Source organism: Neofelis nebulosa, chromosome 8, assembly GCF_028018385.1.
Source record: "Neofelis nebulosa isolate mNeoNeb1 chromosome 8, mNeoNeb1.pri, whole genome shotgun sequence".
NCBI classification, from domain to species: domain Eukaryota; kingdom Metazoa; phylum Chordata; class Mammalia; order Carnivora; family Felidae; genus Neofelis; species Neofelis nebulosa.
Window position 1 is genome coordinate 40,684,540 of NC_080789.1, and position 15,479 is coordinate 40,700,018.

The 15,479-nt window shown below is 38.4% G+C and overlaps 1 protein-coding gene across 7 annotated transcripts in view; it reads right to left on the minus strand.

The window, feature by feature from the left end:
* Positions 1-1,345: 1,345 nt before the first annotated feature.
* NAV3 (neuron navigator 3) overlaps positions 1,346-15,479 on the minus strand; it is a 595,128-nt gene continuing 580,994 nt past the window's right edge. For all 7 annotated transcript variants that reach the window (XM_058741945.1, XM_058741948.1, XM_058741947.1 and 4 more), the window contains 5 exons: positions 15,241-15,312; positions 14,436-14,632; positions 13,110-13,228; positions 8,436-8,639; positions 1,346-3,936 (listed from right to left, as the gene is read on the minus strand). In XM_058741945.1, coding sequence (XP_058597928.1) covers positions 3,817-3,936; positions 8,436-8,639; positions 13,110-13,228; positions 14,436-14,632; positions 15,241-15,312 — 712 coding nt within the window. In that variant the 3' untranslated portion in view covers positions 1,346-3,816. The remainder of the gene's footprint in view (positions 3,937-8,435; positions 8,640-13,109; positions 13,229-14,435; positions 14,633-15,240; positions 15,313-15,479) is intronic.

The window sequence follows — 15,479 nt, forward strand, 5'->3', positions numbered from 1 at the left end:
CAGATAGAGACGGGGGGTGGGGTGGGGGGGAAAGGGCAGAGACACACACACACACACAGAATCTGAAGCAGGCTCTAGGCTCTGAGCTATCAGCACAGAGCCTGATGTGGAGCTCGAGCTCATGAACTGCGAGATCATGACCTGAGCCAAAGTGGGACGCTCAACTGACTGAGCCACCCAGGTGCCCCAGTAGAAGTAGGGTTTTGAGTTTCTTAAAGTTTATTTATTGAGAGACAGAGAGAGCGTGAGCAGGGGAGGGGCAGAGAGGAGAGGGAGAATCCCAAGTAGGCTCCACGCGGTCAGTTTGCAAAGCCCGATGCAGGGCTTGAACCCACAAAACCGTAAGATCATGACCCTGAGCCAAAGTCAAGAGTTGGATGCTTTTCTTTTCTTTTTGTTCTTTTTGAGAGTATTTATTTATTTTTTTATCTAAATCAAAATTGGTGAACATACAGTGTAGTAATGATTTCAGCTATAGAATTTAGTGATTCCTCACTTACATACAACACCCAGTGCACGTTCCAAAAAGTGCCCTCTTTAATGCCCATCACCCATTTAGCCCAACGCCCCACCCAACACCTCTCTAGCAACGCTCAGTTTGTTCCCTGAATTTAAGAGTCTCTAATGGTTGGGGCATCTGCGCGGCTCAGTTGGTTAAGTGTCTGACTCTTGATTTTGGCTCAGGTCATGATCTCACAGTTCGTGAGTTGGAGCTCCACAGCCAGCTCCCCGTTGACAGCGCAGAGCCTGTTTTGGATTCTCTGTCTCTCTGTCTCTCTTTCTCCCTCTGCCACCCTCCTCCTCAAAAGTAAACTTAAAAAAAAAAAAAAAAAAAAAAAAGAGTCTCTTAAGGTTTGCCTAAGAATTGGATGCTTAACCAACCAAGCCACCCAGGTGTAGAGAGAGCCACCCTCTCTCTCTGCCCCTTCCACATGCTCTCTCTTTCTCAAAATAAGTATTTTAGAAAATCGAGGATTTAATGAAATATAAACAAAGAAACACTTAAGTTGATTTAGGTAATATCAATATTCTATTTTATATCAATTCTTATTTTATAATCAAACATTTACACTAGTCAGAGTTTTCTAAAAATACTGAATAAATTTCATTAAAAATATTTCTAGTACCCTCGGTTTATTTATTTCTAGTACCGCCAGCTTATTTATTTCTAGTACCCTCGGTTTATTTATTAAAATCTATGTGGTTCTTTCTGTAAGATATAAAAAATGAAAATTTACAGACATCCCTGTTGATGGCGGATTAATAGTATAAGCAATGTTTGAAAGCTTGACACTTTTGGCACATGGTTATTCAGTTTTTCTCCATACACAGACACCACACCTCGTTGTCAATAAATAATTCCACTTTAATGGCAAAGTAATAATTTAGACAGATACAGGGTGCACATTTGCAAAAAAATATATGCAAGCTGGTTTACAAGCTAGAGGAACAATAAACCAATAGAAAATACATCATCCAGTTAAGTCCATTGACACCAAGTACTTATTGTCGGGGCTTTACAAAGACTACAAAACTTTTCAGATGATTTATTTCACTGTTTCTGCCTATTTACATGATATGTTACATCAAAAATGTACAAAATATAAAATGTTTACAGACAAATGTTTCACAAACTAGTTTAAGTTGTAAACTAGGTGAACCTACTGGGATGTATTGCAGGGATTTCTGTTTATGATCATGTTTGGACTGTGTTTCTCGAAATGGCAGGGAAAGATTAGCAATTGTTTTAGATCACGTATTATACAAGGGCAACTAGTCACTCATCCAGCTACATATAGTGATGTTTCAAAACAGCTTTGATCCATGTTTGAGGCTTCAAAGTCAGGGTGACAATTCTATGTGCATAAATTCGGTTCAGATTTCCCTTAGGGCAATAGCACCGGGTAGGACCTAGAGACTTAGAGACACTCTGAAAACTGCACAGATGTCTTGTGTTGTTATTGTTCTAGAGCAACTGACCCACGGGTGGTCACAGAGAGTAGCACCAATCGCACCTCCTGAAAGCAACATATTTTCACGTGCATAGAACAAGTCTACACCATGGCCTAGCCCTTCGGTTCTAAAAACTTAAAGACCCGTCCTGTGTATGGTGGTAACTTCTCCAATGATTCCCATCAGTTTTCATGCACTCTCTTTAAAGCCTGCCACAACAGATGCACTTGTGGACATTTTTCTTTTCCAAATACGTATTGGCTTCATGAACAGTTTTGAAGCATGCTCACTCTAGCACTGATAGCTCCTGCATAGTCATAACAACTGTAAGTACAGGACAAACACGCCGGATAATAACAGCTTCGAGGGTTTGCATTCTGTATTTGTTCGCAATGTACAGGAAATCTCAGCAAGCGAAACACCGCTTAACACCAACGGGAGAAGATACATTTTCGTGTGTGTCTGCTTGGATTTGTGCGAGTTTTTAAAATGATTATTTACAATACCTACCCAGTAGACTGTGCAAATCTAACCTTCTTTTACAGTATAAACGCTTCCTCTTCCACAGTGACTACACTGCTTCAGTGTTCTTTAATGCTGAATTTCTCATGTACGACAATAGCAATCGAAACAACATGCTCAAAACTAAGAGTAACAGTAATAAGAAAAGGAATCGGGGAGGAAAGCCAGACAGTTGTGCTCATGTTGCATCTCCAAATCTCCCTCCTTCTAAAACTCTCTTGCCTATAACTGGATGGAGTTCAGCCACATGTCTTCGCTTTTAAGTGACGGTCAGAGAGGGTTTCCGGGTTACTTGAACATTTTGGAGGAAAGGCAATCTAAATACCCCAGGTAAAAATACTGATTTTTTTTTCTCCTAACCAATTCTTCCAAAAAAAAAAAAAAAAAAAAAAAAAAAAAGATATATAGAGATGAGGCTATTGTATTAACTGGCATTGCTTGGTTGTAAATGAAAAGACAGTGGAAATTACCAGTGGTTTAGGATTTAAACCAGCTGTTAAACTGTTGTAGAAATCTGTTTTAAGGCAGTGAGACAGCACCATAGGAAATGTCCCTTCTTTCACTGAAAAGGCTCAAACGAACGAAGCCCTAAAAAAGCCTTTTGTCAGTGTCGACTATTAATTGGTATAAAACTCTTGTTAAGGGAGTGGGCAGGTGGTTTACAAAGACCACTGTGGTAAAAACAACCTTATAAAACCTGTGACTCATACACGGAAAAGTGGGCGGAGCACATCGTGTGAACGTGGCAGTTAGGAATCACATTGGCACGTATCCAGTTCGCCGCAGTAGTGTTTTCCTGGCGGTAGCACAATTCCCTTAGTGCCGATGGAGGGCTGGCCTCGCGGCTGCATTTTGCAATGGGGTGAGCGCACCACACGAACACTACTGGAGCCCTGGGACCAGCACCATGTGGCACAAGGGAGGCTGGACGGAGAAGGGGCCCTGCCTGGGGAGGACGGCCCGTCAGAGGAAACGAAAGGAGGGGACAAAAAAAGGTCTGCACTGTAAACTTTTAAAGAGGAGAAAAATAAAGTCCAGTTTGGCTATCCCGTGTGCAATCTATTCGGTTGCCCTGTCATTAGGGTCCTTTCCAGTTGAGCAGTGGAGCCGTACGTCACTCCACGGATATAAAAACGCCTAGAAACAAAATAAAGTTAAGCTCCCATCTCAATTTAGCATCTTGGCGGTTCAGACTTGGTTCAGCTGCCTCCTTGGAGACCACAACTCTGGGTCAGGGCCCCTGACAGGGTGCTTTCATACTGGCAGTGGTTTAGTGAAAATACTTTACTTTTTACACATTTCGAAAAAGCATGAGTCTCTTCCCCTAACTTGTTTCACCCTCTAGAGAGTAGACTCGAGAGATGAATCTAAAATGTCTTCTTGGTGGCTGGTGCTATCGCTGTCACAGCTTTGTGTGCCCGAGTAATTGGCTGCTTCTTGGAGTTTCATTAGCATATTCATCTGAAGAAAGAAAAAGAGACATCGATGTAGGCAGTGATGCAGTGAGCGAGCCAGCCCCACAAAACACACGGCCCTGAGCCACACCGAGGCACCGTCTCATCCCGTCCAAGTGAAACGGGAAAACAATCTGAGATTTTTATTAGTTGCCTCCAGCTCCTACACGGTTTCTCCCAAACACGGCTACGCCACCAAACCATAAGGACCAAACAGGGCCTCGAGACAGCTCTTTTATTTGGGGTCGTGAATGAATACTGCTCCAGCAGGGCGACTGGGAAGGAAGCCGTATCACAGCTGGACATCTGGGCTCTTTGCTGGAGAGTTCGCCAAGCTGCCTAGCTTTTTGGCGGGGAGAAGCAGAAAGCATTGAATGGCAACGGAAAGTCGTGAATGTTCATACACACGCAGACGCGCACACAGGCGCCCGCTCACGCTCCCCTGAGAGAAGGAGGGGACGGAGGGGAATGAAGCCAGCTGCCGCACTCAAGCACACCATCTGCTGTTCAGGAGCTGACCTCCAAGGAGGTGAGTGAATGAAGCCGACCATGAGTGTTGGAAGAGGGAGAAGGAAAGAATCCCTGTCAAGTTTCTGACGTTGTTGAAATTTCTGGCTAAAATATGATTGCTACGCCACTGAAAACAAGAGCCGCCTTCTGGAACAGCAGCAGCTGTCTCAGGTCTCCCAGCTTGATAGGACAATGGTAATATGTGTTCCAGTAAAAGGGGCATATGCGTGAAAGCACCTGGGGAGAAAGACAGCTAGCATGTCCATGTCTTACAAAATAAAAGGCAGCCACCTTGCTCGGCTTGTGGTAAGATCTGCAGACCCACTTTGGAGACAAAAGAAAAATTGTTTAAAAGCAAATTGTGGATGGATTGTGCAACCATTTGAGAAAGCGCAGAAAAACTGGCACCTGTCTTCATGAAAGGAGTGGACTTGTTTTCTTGTCGAGGGATTCTATAAATTGTAATCATCTTTCTGTTGTTTAATGCAGACTAATGTATTATTGTATAAAGTCATCAAAGTTGTTCTTTTTTTTTTTTTCCAACCTAGAGAAATAGAGAATCTGATCCAAAAGAAAAAAAAAATCTAAAAAAAGGATTCCTTAGTGATATGTTAGGCTATGCATGCTTGCGGGCTCAGTGTAAAATGTGTGTTCAATAAATGCTTTTGAAATAAATGATAAACTGATAATCACCAATTACAGCAAGTATGCCTTTCTCACCAAGAAGTTCACAGTTTATAGCACATTTTAAAGTCATTTTAATATTCTTCAGGACAATATTTTTCAACATAATTGTTAGTCTAACTCTCTGAATTTATTCAATCAGCTACATACAGATTTGAAAGTAGTGACAATCTCTCAAACCCAATAAGGCAAAAAGCCAAATCTCCATCAACGCTTTCTTTCTCTGTCTCTCTGTCTCTCTCTGTCTCTCTCTCTCTCTCTCTCTCTCTCACCCACACACCCTAACCTCCATTCACATTCATACTGTCTCTCTCCTTTCTGGTGTCAATTCCTCCCACATTAGTCGCCAGCTGTATGTTCAAGCATTTGAGTAAAGAGAATTTGTGAAACGCAATTGTGTGTTGAGCATCCTCCTGATTTACTAAGAGTAGAAATTGTAAATGAAGTCTGTTTAAAGGGTTATTATTCTATCTCACTCATAAATGTTTCAAATCGCTTGAATGCTGAATGCTATAAACGTTTTATGATATAACAGAAGTGTTATTAAAGTCTTAATCTATGAAAATTGTGCCATATAGTAAATACATTTTGTTAGAATAAGTTCCAAGTCTCAGATCCATAATAAATGTACACAAGGGATTTACTTTGCTTTCTCACAGTGCTGCTCTATGAGTTCAGGTCAAAGGAGATTACAAGAGGGGGCAAGGTTACATCTGAACCAATAGTCATTGGGATAAATCATTATTTTCTGCACAAGAATTTCCCTCCTCTCCTCTGCCTTGTCCTTGGTCAGGTCCTTATCACCCCTGCTATTTACAAATCTGCTGGGCTTCCAGCCTCCAGCCTCTCTCTCTTTTAATCTGTCCTCTGTTCTGTTACCAAAGTGATCTTTATAACTTGCAAATCTTGCTAAGGTAAATTAAGTGCCCTGCCCAAACACCTTTGGTAATGCCTCATTATCTGTGTGATAAAGTTCTGAATTCCTTCAAAGATAAAAAAGCCTTGGGCATAATGTAGCAATTGCAGACTTTTGTAGCTTCAATTGTTCTTGCCCCTTTTGTTCTAATCTCACCAATCTGCATATAGCTTCCTAAACTCATCATTTTTATTATACTGTTTCACAGTTCCCCTGCTGCTTCCTTAATCTTGGATGTTCTCCAGCCAACCACAAGATGAACTTCTATTCGTCCTTCCAGACGCAGCTCAAGTATCTCCTTCTCTGTGAAGCTTTCTTCTAATCACTTCCTCGATGGACTCACAACTTCACCTAGCATGTGACTACTATTCTTTAACTATAATTTATATAAGTAGACATCTCTCTACACTAATGGACTGTGAGCTTCTTGGGATCAGAAATGATATTTTATTTATGTCCTGACCTCCAGGTCTTAGCCCTGAGTACATACTTATTAATACTTATGGAACTATGAATGAGTTTATTGATAATGAATCAAATACTGGGAGATGCATCAAAAACCTGAATCCTTGTTCATATCCAAATATGTATTTCTGACATTAAATAGTGGATTTTTTCCCAAATACTTTTTATTTAGATTGGACCGCAAATATATTTTACTTGATGTTAGTAATTATAGAACTACAACAAAATAAAAGCAGATCAAGAGGATATTTATTTTTTTATCAGAATATGCCTGATCCAAAGATTTATTTTTAGATAAGTCTTCTATTTAACATTTCATAATCCCTGTTTCTTAAGATATTTAGTTGAGCAGCTGTTTAAGAATCAGATTTTTTTAACCCTAATTTTCCCTCAGTATGGGAGATTCTGGACCTCTTTTCCACACTAGAAGACAAGAGCATTTAGAGCCAGGGAAGATTGCAGGGTTTAGCTGATGAGGAGTGTGGGAATTGGGAAAGCTGAGGGCATAACTTACTCTACAGTATAATTTCAAAACAAACGCTATAAAACCTCTCCCTACTGCAGACACAGTCTATCAACACTACAAAGGTAAGACTAGAAGTAATAAAAAAAATTCATATGTGATAACCCATACTTGTACTCTAAAGCTTATATTTACTGTTAAATGTTAACCATTCTGTAAGCAATTAATTAGTGTATGCTCACAATTATGTTGCATCCGAACCAATCCCTCCACCACTGTTGATTTCAAGCTATGTACAAGCTAAAGGGCCAGCTACCTGTAATAAAAATACAAGTCTAGGCCCTTAAGGATTTGATGGTCTAGAGCAAAAGTCCAATATAGGAAGTCCTATATAGGAGTTCCCCGGACTCTAAGCAGGTCTATAAGTATACTTCCATGACGCTATGGAAGCCTTTGAAATAGTACGCAAATTTTCCTGTGTGTGAGTGCACTTTGCTGGGGAAAAGATCTTAAAAATCTCTGAGGCTGTTCACATGTAACCCCCAAAATGTTAAGAATGGTCATCTGGGATGAAAACGTTGTATATGTATTGGGGTTGAGGGTATAGGAATATTCCAGAAAATATCAAGTCATTTTATGTTCTTGGGTATAATCATAGGCTATGATTTTTAATCATTTTCTTTTTTGTTCATTTGTTTTAAGTAGCAAAATGGCTTTTTTTTCAGTATCTTTTCTTTCTGTATGGAATGTGCAAGTCCAGTGATTTCTTTAGAATGGTAAGCTAATAAACGCACTACATTTGATACCAATCTATACAAATGCATCTACAAACATAAAAAAAAAAACATAAAGATAAAATATCTTCCTAATAATACCCTTTACTTAATATTTTCAGAGTACTCATACTTTGGAGTTTCACTCATCTTTATGAAGCTACACACAATTGCAAATTCAGCAGGACAGGGAGAATCAGGGAGAATAAGTCCCCTTTGATTTCCAAGTCAGTTTATTCTTTACCACAGGCAACAAAAGACTAATTCTAAATTTAGTCAAACTAGTTGATATATGTAAAATATTCTTTAGTTCTCCAAGTGTATGTTACATTATTTTCTTTTTTACAATTTAAACACAAAATTCAGTGTTCTCTTAAATACCTAGTGAATCGAGTCTGTAATGTTGAAGATTTATTAATTTATTTACACAGTTTTACACCTAGTAAGATAAAAATTAGGGTCAAAGCATACGGCCTAGTTTTAGTGTTTCTTGATTTTTAAGCATTCAAGGTTGGCCTTTAAGAATTTCACCCAATGAAAGCAGACCAAAGGTAAGAGTTAAAACTGAATACCTATATCAGGACAGTACCAAATCCTACCTAAGATAACTATATCCTTGGTACAAATGACTAAATATTGATGACCACACACTGTAATTAAACTTATATTAGAAGGATCACACATCAGTTTCTTACCAGAGGATCCCCTTCCGTGTCACTTTGTGGAATGTGCTTTGAGGTTGTGGCTTCCTTAGTGGCTATGCAGCCTTCGTACCCAACATCTTCTGGTCGCAACTGAAGTAATGCTGGACCATCCTGAGGCAGAGACGCTGAGCTCCATGGGTATGTGTCAAGCACCCACTTTGAGGGGTCTTCCCAAGGTGCCCGTTTCCCATACATCTAAAAAATGGTTACATATTTAATAAATATAAAATATATTTCTATTCAGTAAAACAGGTGACACTAACTTACGGATTCCTTTGCACCCTGAGTTCTTAGGGACCTTTCAAGCGGATTGTGTCTGTATACAACTTTTCAGATTATAAATACACATCTGTGTACATATCTCTCTTGAAACTTGAAGGAGAAACAAAATGAAGCCGACCATTTGGGCTAGGTGGTCACCATTTGGGAGACAGGGTGAGGAAGGTTTATGTAAAACTCATATAAATATCACGGCGCACATTAATCTTTATTAGTAATTTTATTAACCAAAAGAAAACTCACAGCTGAGAAAGAAATGTTCCAGTGAGGGAGAACTGAAACAAGGCATGCTAGACAGTAAACAGAGTTCTCTACTAGAGTGCACTTTGGGAAGATGATAAATCAAATAAGAGACTTTTTCTCTGTCAACCTCATTCTACTCAAACTTTCTTTGAAAATAAGGATCCTTTCTCTGATAGCCATTTTCTTTGGATTAATTTCCCCCAATAATTTCATTGTTCCTTGTAAAAACTCTCTTTAGATATATATTTATAAGGTCAGTGGTAAAAGAAGAGAAAAAGGGGAAATGGAAGGACTCAAGTGTAAGCAGAGTCAGTATGAAAGAGATAATAAAGCCTTGTTAAAGTACTGGCAGTGGATTCGAGGGGAGAAGACGAGTACAAGATATGCTAAAAGTTTTTTAAGCTGGAAGAAAAAATGAAACTATTAAGAAGGGCACAACGAAGAGAAAGAGGTAGAGGGGACTTTGTAAACAATCACAAGGCCGCAGGGGGACAGAAAGACAAGCTAAAATGAAGAGGAGACAGCAGCAACATGGGCAAACTTGTTCTTTGATGTACTTCCCTTTCTCCTTGGCCTGCTCGACTGAGGGCAATCCTGGTTACCAGGTGCATATTTGGTCCCAGATAGCATACTGTGAGCTGTTCTCTATGGCTTATTGTGGTTCAGTTAGACAAGAGCAAAATGGTGGACATTGACACCATAAAAGACACATGGATTGCCTTCGAATTATCTTTTGGGTTTCTCCTGGAGGAACTACGCAGGGTTGTGTCAGCCTTGACTTGAGAGAGAGAGAGAGAGAGAGAGAGAGAGAGAGAGGAGGCCAGGTCCTGATATCTGTGTATTTCCTGGGAGATGATGGCAGGAGTAGCAATACTAGATTTTTTTTTTTTTATATAGTTATCTTGTTTTGGAGCAAAAGTTTTTTCTAGTTAAAAACCTGCTTTATAGATCTGTAAGACAAAGCATGCTATACAAGTTAAGCCAATTGAACGAAAATTTATATTTCTTGGAAAATATATGTTACAAAAAGAATATGAAATTCTAGAATCAACTGATGACAACCTTTTAATGAATCACCAAGGAGAGCAAAATTGGAGGTGGCTAATAAAATGCTAAATATTGGGGTGCCTGGGTGGCTCAGTCGGTTAAGTGTCCGACTTCGGCTCAGGTCATGATTCAGCTGTGCTGACAGCTCAGAGCCTGGAGCCTGCTTTGGATTCTGTGTCTCCTTCTCCCTCTGCCCCTCCCCAACTTGTGCTCTGTCTCTCTCTGTCTCTCAAAAAAAAAAAAAAATGTAAAAAAAAAAAAAAGAAATGTTTTTATATTAAAATAAATAAATAAATAAATAAATAAATAAAATGCTAAATAGGTCCAATTCTATATTTCAGAGTAAAATAGATACTATATAAAAGTAATGGAAAGCAGATATAGTTAAGTATTTAGAATACTATAAGTAGATTGTTCACATTTCAAGAAAGGTAGAATCACCAGAATAAAAATCAGAATCCATTGTTATCACCAGAGGTTTTTTTTTTTTTTTTCCAACTAGAACATCTGGCAGAGAGTATCCCCATATGGTTCCTCATCAAAGGATTCATTTAAAAAGAAATTTTTCCACTCCTCTCAACTCAGATTTTCATCTTTGCAGTCAGGCTTTGTTTTTTCACCTCTTGTTCTAATTCAAGGTTTTGAATCCAAGGAAATGGTTTATAACACACGCGATTCCCTTTCTTCCTGCTCTTACAGAAAACATATATGTGGACCACCCCAGGAATATCATCTGCCAATGGATTTCTGGATTTCTTATCTCTCCATTGTGTTAGATTTCCCCCGTACACTCCCTGCATCATGGTTGATTTAGTATTCACACTAACCTATCACTAAACATCTACACCCACAGCAAGAAACAAGACATTTCTACCCCTCTTCAAAAATAATTTTGAGGGGTGCCTGGGTGGCTCAGTTGGTTAAGTGACCGACTCTTGATTTTGGCTCAGGTCATGATTGAACATAGACTGATGAGTTTAAGCCCACATTGGGCTCTTAACTGACAGTGCTGAGCCTGCTTACGATTCTCTCTCCCTGCCCCTCCCCTACTTGTGCCTATGCACGCTTGTCTCTCTCTCAAAATAAGTGAATTTAAAAAAACAGTAATTTTGAAATATCTCCCAGTTTTAGTCTGGGAAACACATTACTCTAATGGTCATACGTTTGCCTAAATGGAAGCTGTATACAATTATAATTTTCAGAATAGTGTTTTATAAATAATACTGATTAAAATATTAAAAAAAGAACTTATGTACTTTTTTTGAAGTTTATTTATTTTGAGAGAGAGAGAGAGAGAGTGACAGAGAGAGAGAGACACCATGAGTGGGGGAGGGGCAGAGAGAGACAGAGACAGAGAATCCCAAGCAGACTCTGCATTGTCTGCATGGAGCCTAACATGGGGCTTGGATCCATAAACCCTGAGATCATGACCTGAGCAGAAACCAAGAGTCAGATGCTTAACTGATTGAACCACCCAGGCACCCTAGAACTTATGCCCTTTTCAAAAATGATATCTAAGGAAGCTCAGTATTCTTAGGTATTACTGTTTTTGAGTTTGTAAAAGCTTCTTTTTCTTTATATGTATTAGCAAGTACAAAATAAAGAGAATTTTATATATAAAGACTTGGATGATAGCTTATTAATACTGAAACTATCTGAAGAAAACATAATTCATTTAGATATTAGTTTTCATAATTATGAATTCTAGAATATTATACATTTTCAAATAATTTTTTTTGCATAAATGATTGAAATTGAGAGACTCACATCTTAGCCTAATAGTTTTAGAGGAATCCAGAAAAGTGATGTATTAAACTTAAAAAACAGAAACCTTTGGTATAGTCTTTTATTTTGTTGAAACCATTTACTGGGGCTAGATTGGCTCATACTCTTAAAATACAAAAATGGATTATTTAAATCTGCAAACCAGTTGATAGCATTCTCTAGGGTTATTATCTCTGAACATCCTCATCCACATAATATTTATCATGTTCACCAGAACCATCATGATGGTTCCAAATACTGCTAGACTGTTATACTAGGTGAGGAGAGCATGCTGGGAAAGAAAGGGAAAGGACACTGCAAATGGCAAGATTTCATTCTTTTCGATCCTACCATAGTTTTCATTTATTTTACTTTTAATTTTTTTAGTGTTTGTTTACTTTTTGAGAGAGTGAGTGAGCATGAGTGGGGGAGGGGCAGAGAGAGGGAGACACAGAATCTCCTGAAGCAGGCTCCAGGTGCTGAGAGGTCAGCACAGAGCCTGACACAGGGCTTGAACCCATAAACTGTGAGATCAAGACTGAGCCGAAGTCAGACGCTTTACCGACTGAGCCATCCAGGCCCTCCCCTACCATAGGTTTTAAAAAGTCAACTGCCTTAGAATTTAGAGAGCTCCCTCAAGATAGTAAAGGATCTTACAAGTGACGTTAAAGGGCTTCAAAAAATGAAACATGCTAAAAACAGGGAACCTGTAAGCAAAAACTATTTGTTGCAAATTACATGATAAATGAATAAGTGTTCAAGACCCATGTAAACAAGCCTGTCTTATAAGATGTAGCACTGTCCGATTAACTGGCTATCAACTAACTGCTATTATCCATGGCAATAAATTTGGCTTTAAATGGGTGGTTGTTGGAATAAGTGTTTTCTCTTTCTTCTACATATTTATTCTCAGAAGAGAACACATAGATAAATAAAGTGCGATATATTAGCTGATCTTTAGAATTTTCCCAGTATTTTTATGTAGTTCATGCCTTCAGTTTTCTGTATATATACTGAGAGAAAAAAGTGTATTTGGCTTTCAAAAGGATGATATTATTTGTTTGTTTGTTTGTTTTTTTAATTTTTTTTTAACGTTTATTTATTTTTGAGACAGAGAGAGACAGAGCATGAACGGGGGAGGGGCAGAGAGAGAGGGAGACACAGAATCGGAAGCAGGCTCCAGGCTCTGAGCCATTAGCCCAGAGCCCGACGCGGGGCTCGAACTCGCGGACCGCGAGATCGTGACCTGAGCCGAAGTGGGATGCCTAACCGACTGAGCCACCCAGGCGCCCCTGCTTGTTTTTAAACAGTAAAGAAAATTGAGTGCTATACCTGAAGACCTTCTCTCACTGCTTCCAGAATGTAAGGAACCAAAGAATAGTTCCAGAGATCCATGAACCAAACTCTAGAAGCTTCTACATCCATAGGGCAAGGAAGGAAAAGTCGGGGACCTACGAAGAAGAAAACAAACCATTTTTGAGAAGCATTAAATTTAACAACCTGAACACATAAATATTCAGACATCATTTTTTTGGGAAGTAATAATATGCCTTGCAGGATTCTTAAGAAATTATAATCTTGCCCAGCTTGATTATTATCAAAGAACATTTTACTGATGACTCACTCTTCTGAATTCCCCTTCCTTTGACCCTAAAATCTTAATCTAAAATATAATATATTAGAGTTGGAGAAACCTTACATGTGATAATCCAAACCCCATGCCCCATTTTACAGATAATGAAACTGAGCTGAAATAAACTGCCAAATATAAAATATGTCATTATTTGCAGAAACGGGACTCAGCTTTGGTCTTCTGATCTCAAATGTTAAATTCTTCTTCTCATTTACATTGTATCTTATTGACTGCATCTTTATGATCCATCAGTATGGGAAAGAGACTTTTATACATGCAATTAAAGGAGGAATAGAAAAATAAACATCTTTATGTCAACTAACAGGAAGTAATTCAGTTTTATCTCAATGAAAAATATAAAACAACTTCAATTATCCATAAAACACCTAAAGTGTTTCTAACTAAAATCTTCTCTCACAACTATATTTGATGTGAATCACTGATTAAAATTTGTTTTTAGGGGTGGCTTGGTGGCTCAGTCGGTTAAGTGGCTGTCTTCGGCTCGGGTCATGATCTCGTGGTCCGTGAGTTCAAGCCCCATGTCGGGCTCTGTGCTGATAGCTCAGAGCCTGGAGCCTGCTTCTGTTTCTGTGTCTTCCTCTCTTTCTGCCCCTCCCCCATTCATGCTCTGTCTCTCTCTCTCTCTCTGCCTTTCAAAAATGAATAAATGTTTAAAAAATTTTTAAATAAAAAAATAAAATAAAATTTGCTTTTAGCATAAGAAAGGACTTGAAACGGATAACAATTTATTTCAAATGGTTATCTGATTTTTAAATATTTGTCTATGTTAAACTTATTTGATTTCAGTCAAATCTTAGGAAACCATAATTGTCAGCCAAAATGAATGTAATCAGAGATATAAAGCTTAGAAGAAGGCAAACTTTCAGAAGGAAAAGAGAAAACTTCAATCTTTGGAAGCCTGAAAAAATTAGCTTCACTTGTTATTTTCTACCATCCAATCTGGCCATCTTCAGCACCGTACTCTTAGTTCCTGGAAAATGGCATATTGCAATTTTGGAACTCACCAATGGTAACATCAGAAGAACTGTGTGTTTCCAAAAAACTGTTGAGATGATGCCATGTCTTAGGAATCCAATCTATAATTTTGACTAAGTCGTTATTGCGTATATTCCTTTCAATTTCTATCTCTATCAGTTTTCTTCGAAGATATCTGCCTAAAAATCCTTTCACTGGTTCTGTGTGGTTTGCGCATAGCACCCACCTACAAAAAGGAAAAAAAAAATCATAAATCTTTAAATAAATTAAGTTTTAAGCCCACAGCATTCTCTTTCCAATTAAAATTAAGAATGTTCCTATTTTAATTGGTGGCTCACTTTAATGCTCAAAGGGGTTACAGATCCATTAGCATTAGAGGCATATAAAGCAACTAACTTTTCTTTTTGAGCTAAAGGGAAGCTCTTGTGTGTCAGAAGTGAGTGGGAGTATACACGCGGAGTCGTCTTCTGTAGGAGAATCACAAATCCTGAAATAGGAACTCTCTTCACATTCCTCACACTTAGAAGAAAAATGCTCTACTTTAGCTGGTGACAATGCGAGCAGGACAAACATTTCTTTCCTTTTCTTTTCTCTCTCTCTCTCTCTCTCTTGTTTTTAAAGAAACACTTCTGATTATGGTTGAGGATTACAAAACGTCTGCTCGAGAAAGAATGTCAGAAGAAGTGAGAATTATTTTCACACCACAGGTCACCATGGGCAGGAGTTGTCAATGTACAAATGGAAGAACACTAACCGAAAGCAAAGAGAAAGAGATGTTATAAAAAAATAAAATAAATAATAATAATAAAAGTAAAACATTCGGTTTATCTTTACCTGAAATTGTGATGCAGCTCTAGATTTGGTGATGAAGAAACTCCCTGATTCATTGTTCCAATAATATATGGACTGGAAAATAAAATAAAATGTGTGGATGTACTGAAGGTAAAAGAGATTAGTACATTAAAACTGGCTTAAGAAAAAATTTAGCTAAATATGGATTATTCCATTTTAACATTAGGCTTTAAAAGGGTAATACTGTCATGTTAGGTTGAAAAATAACAAAGATCATTGAG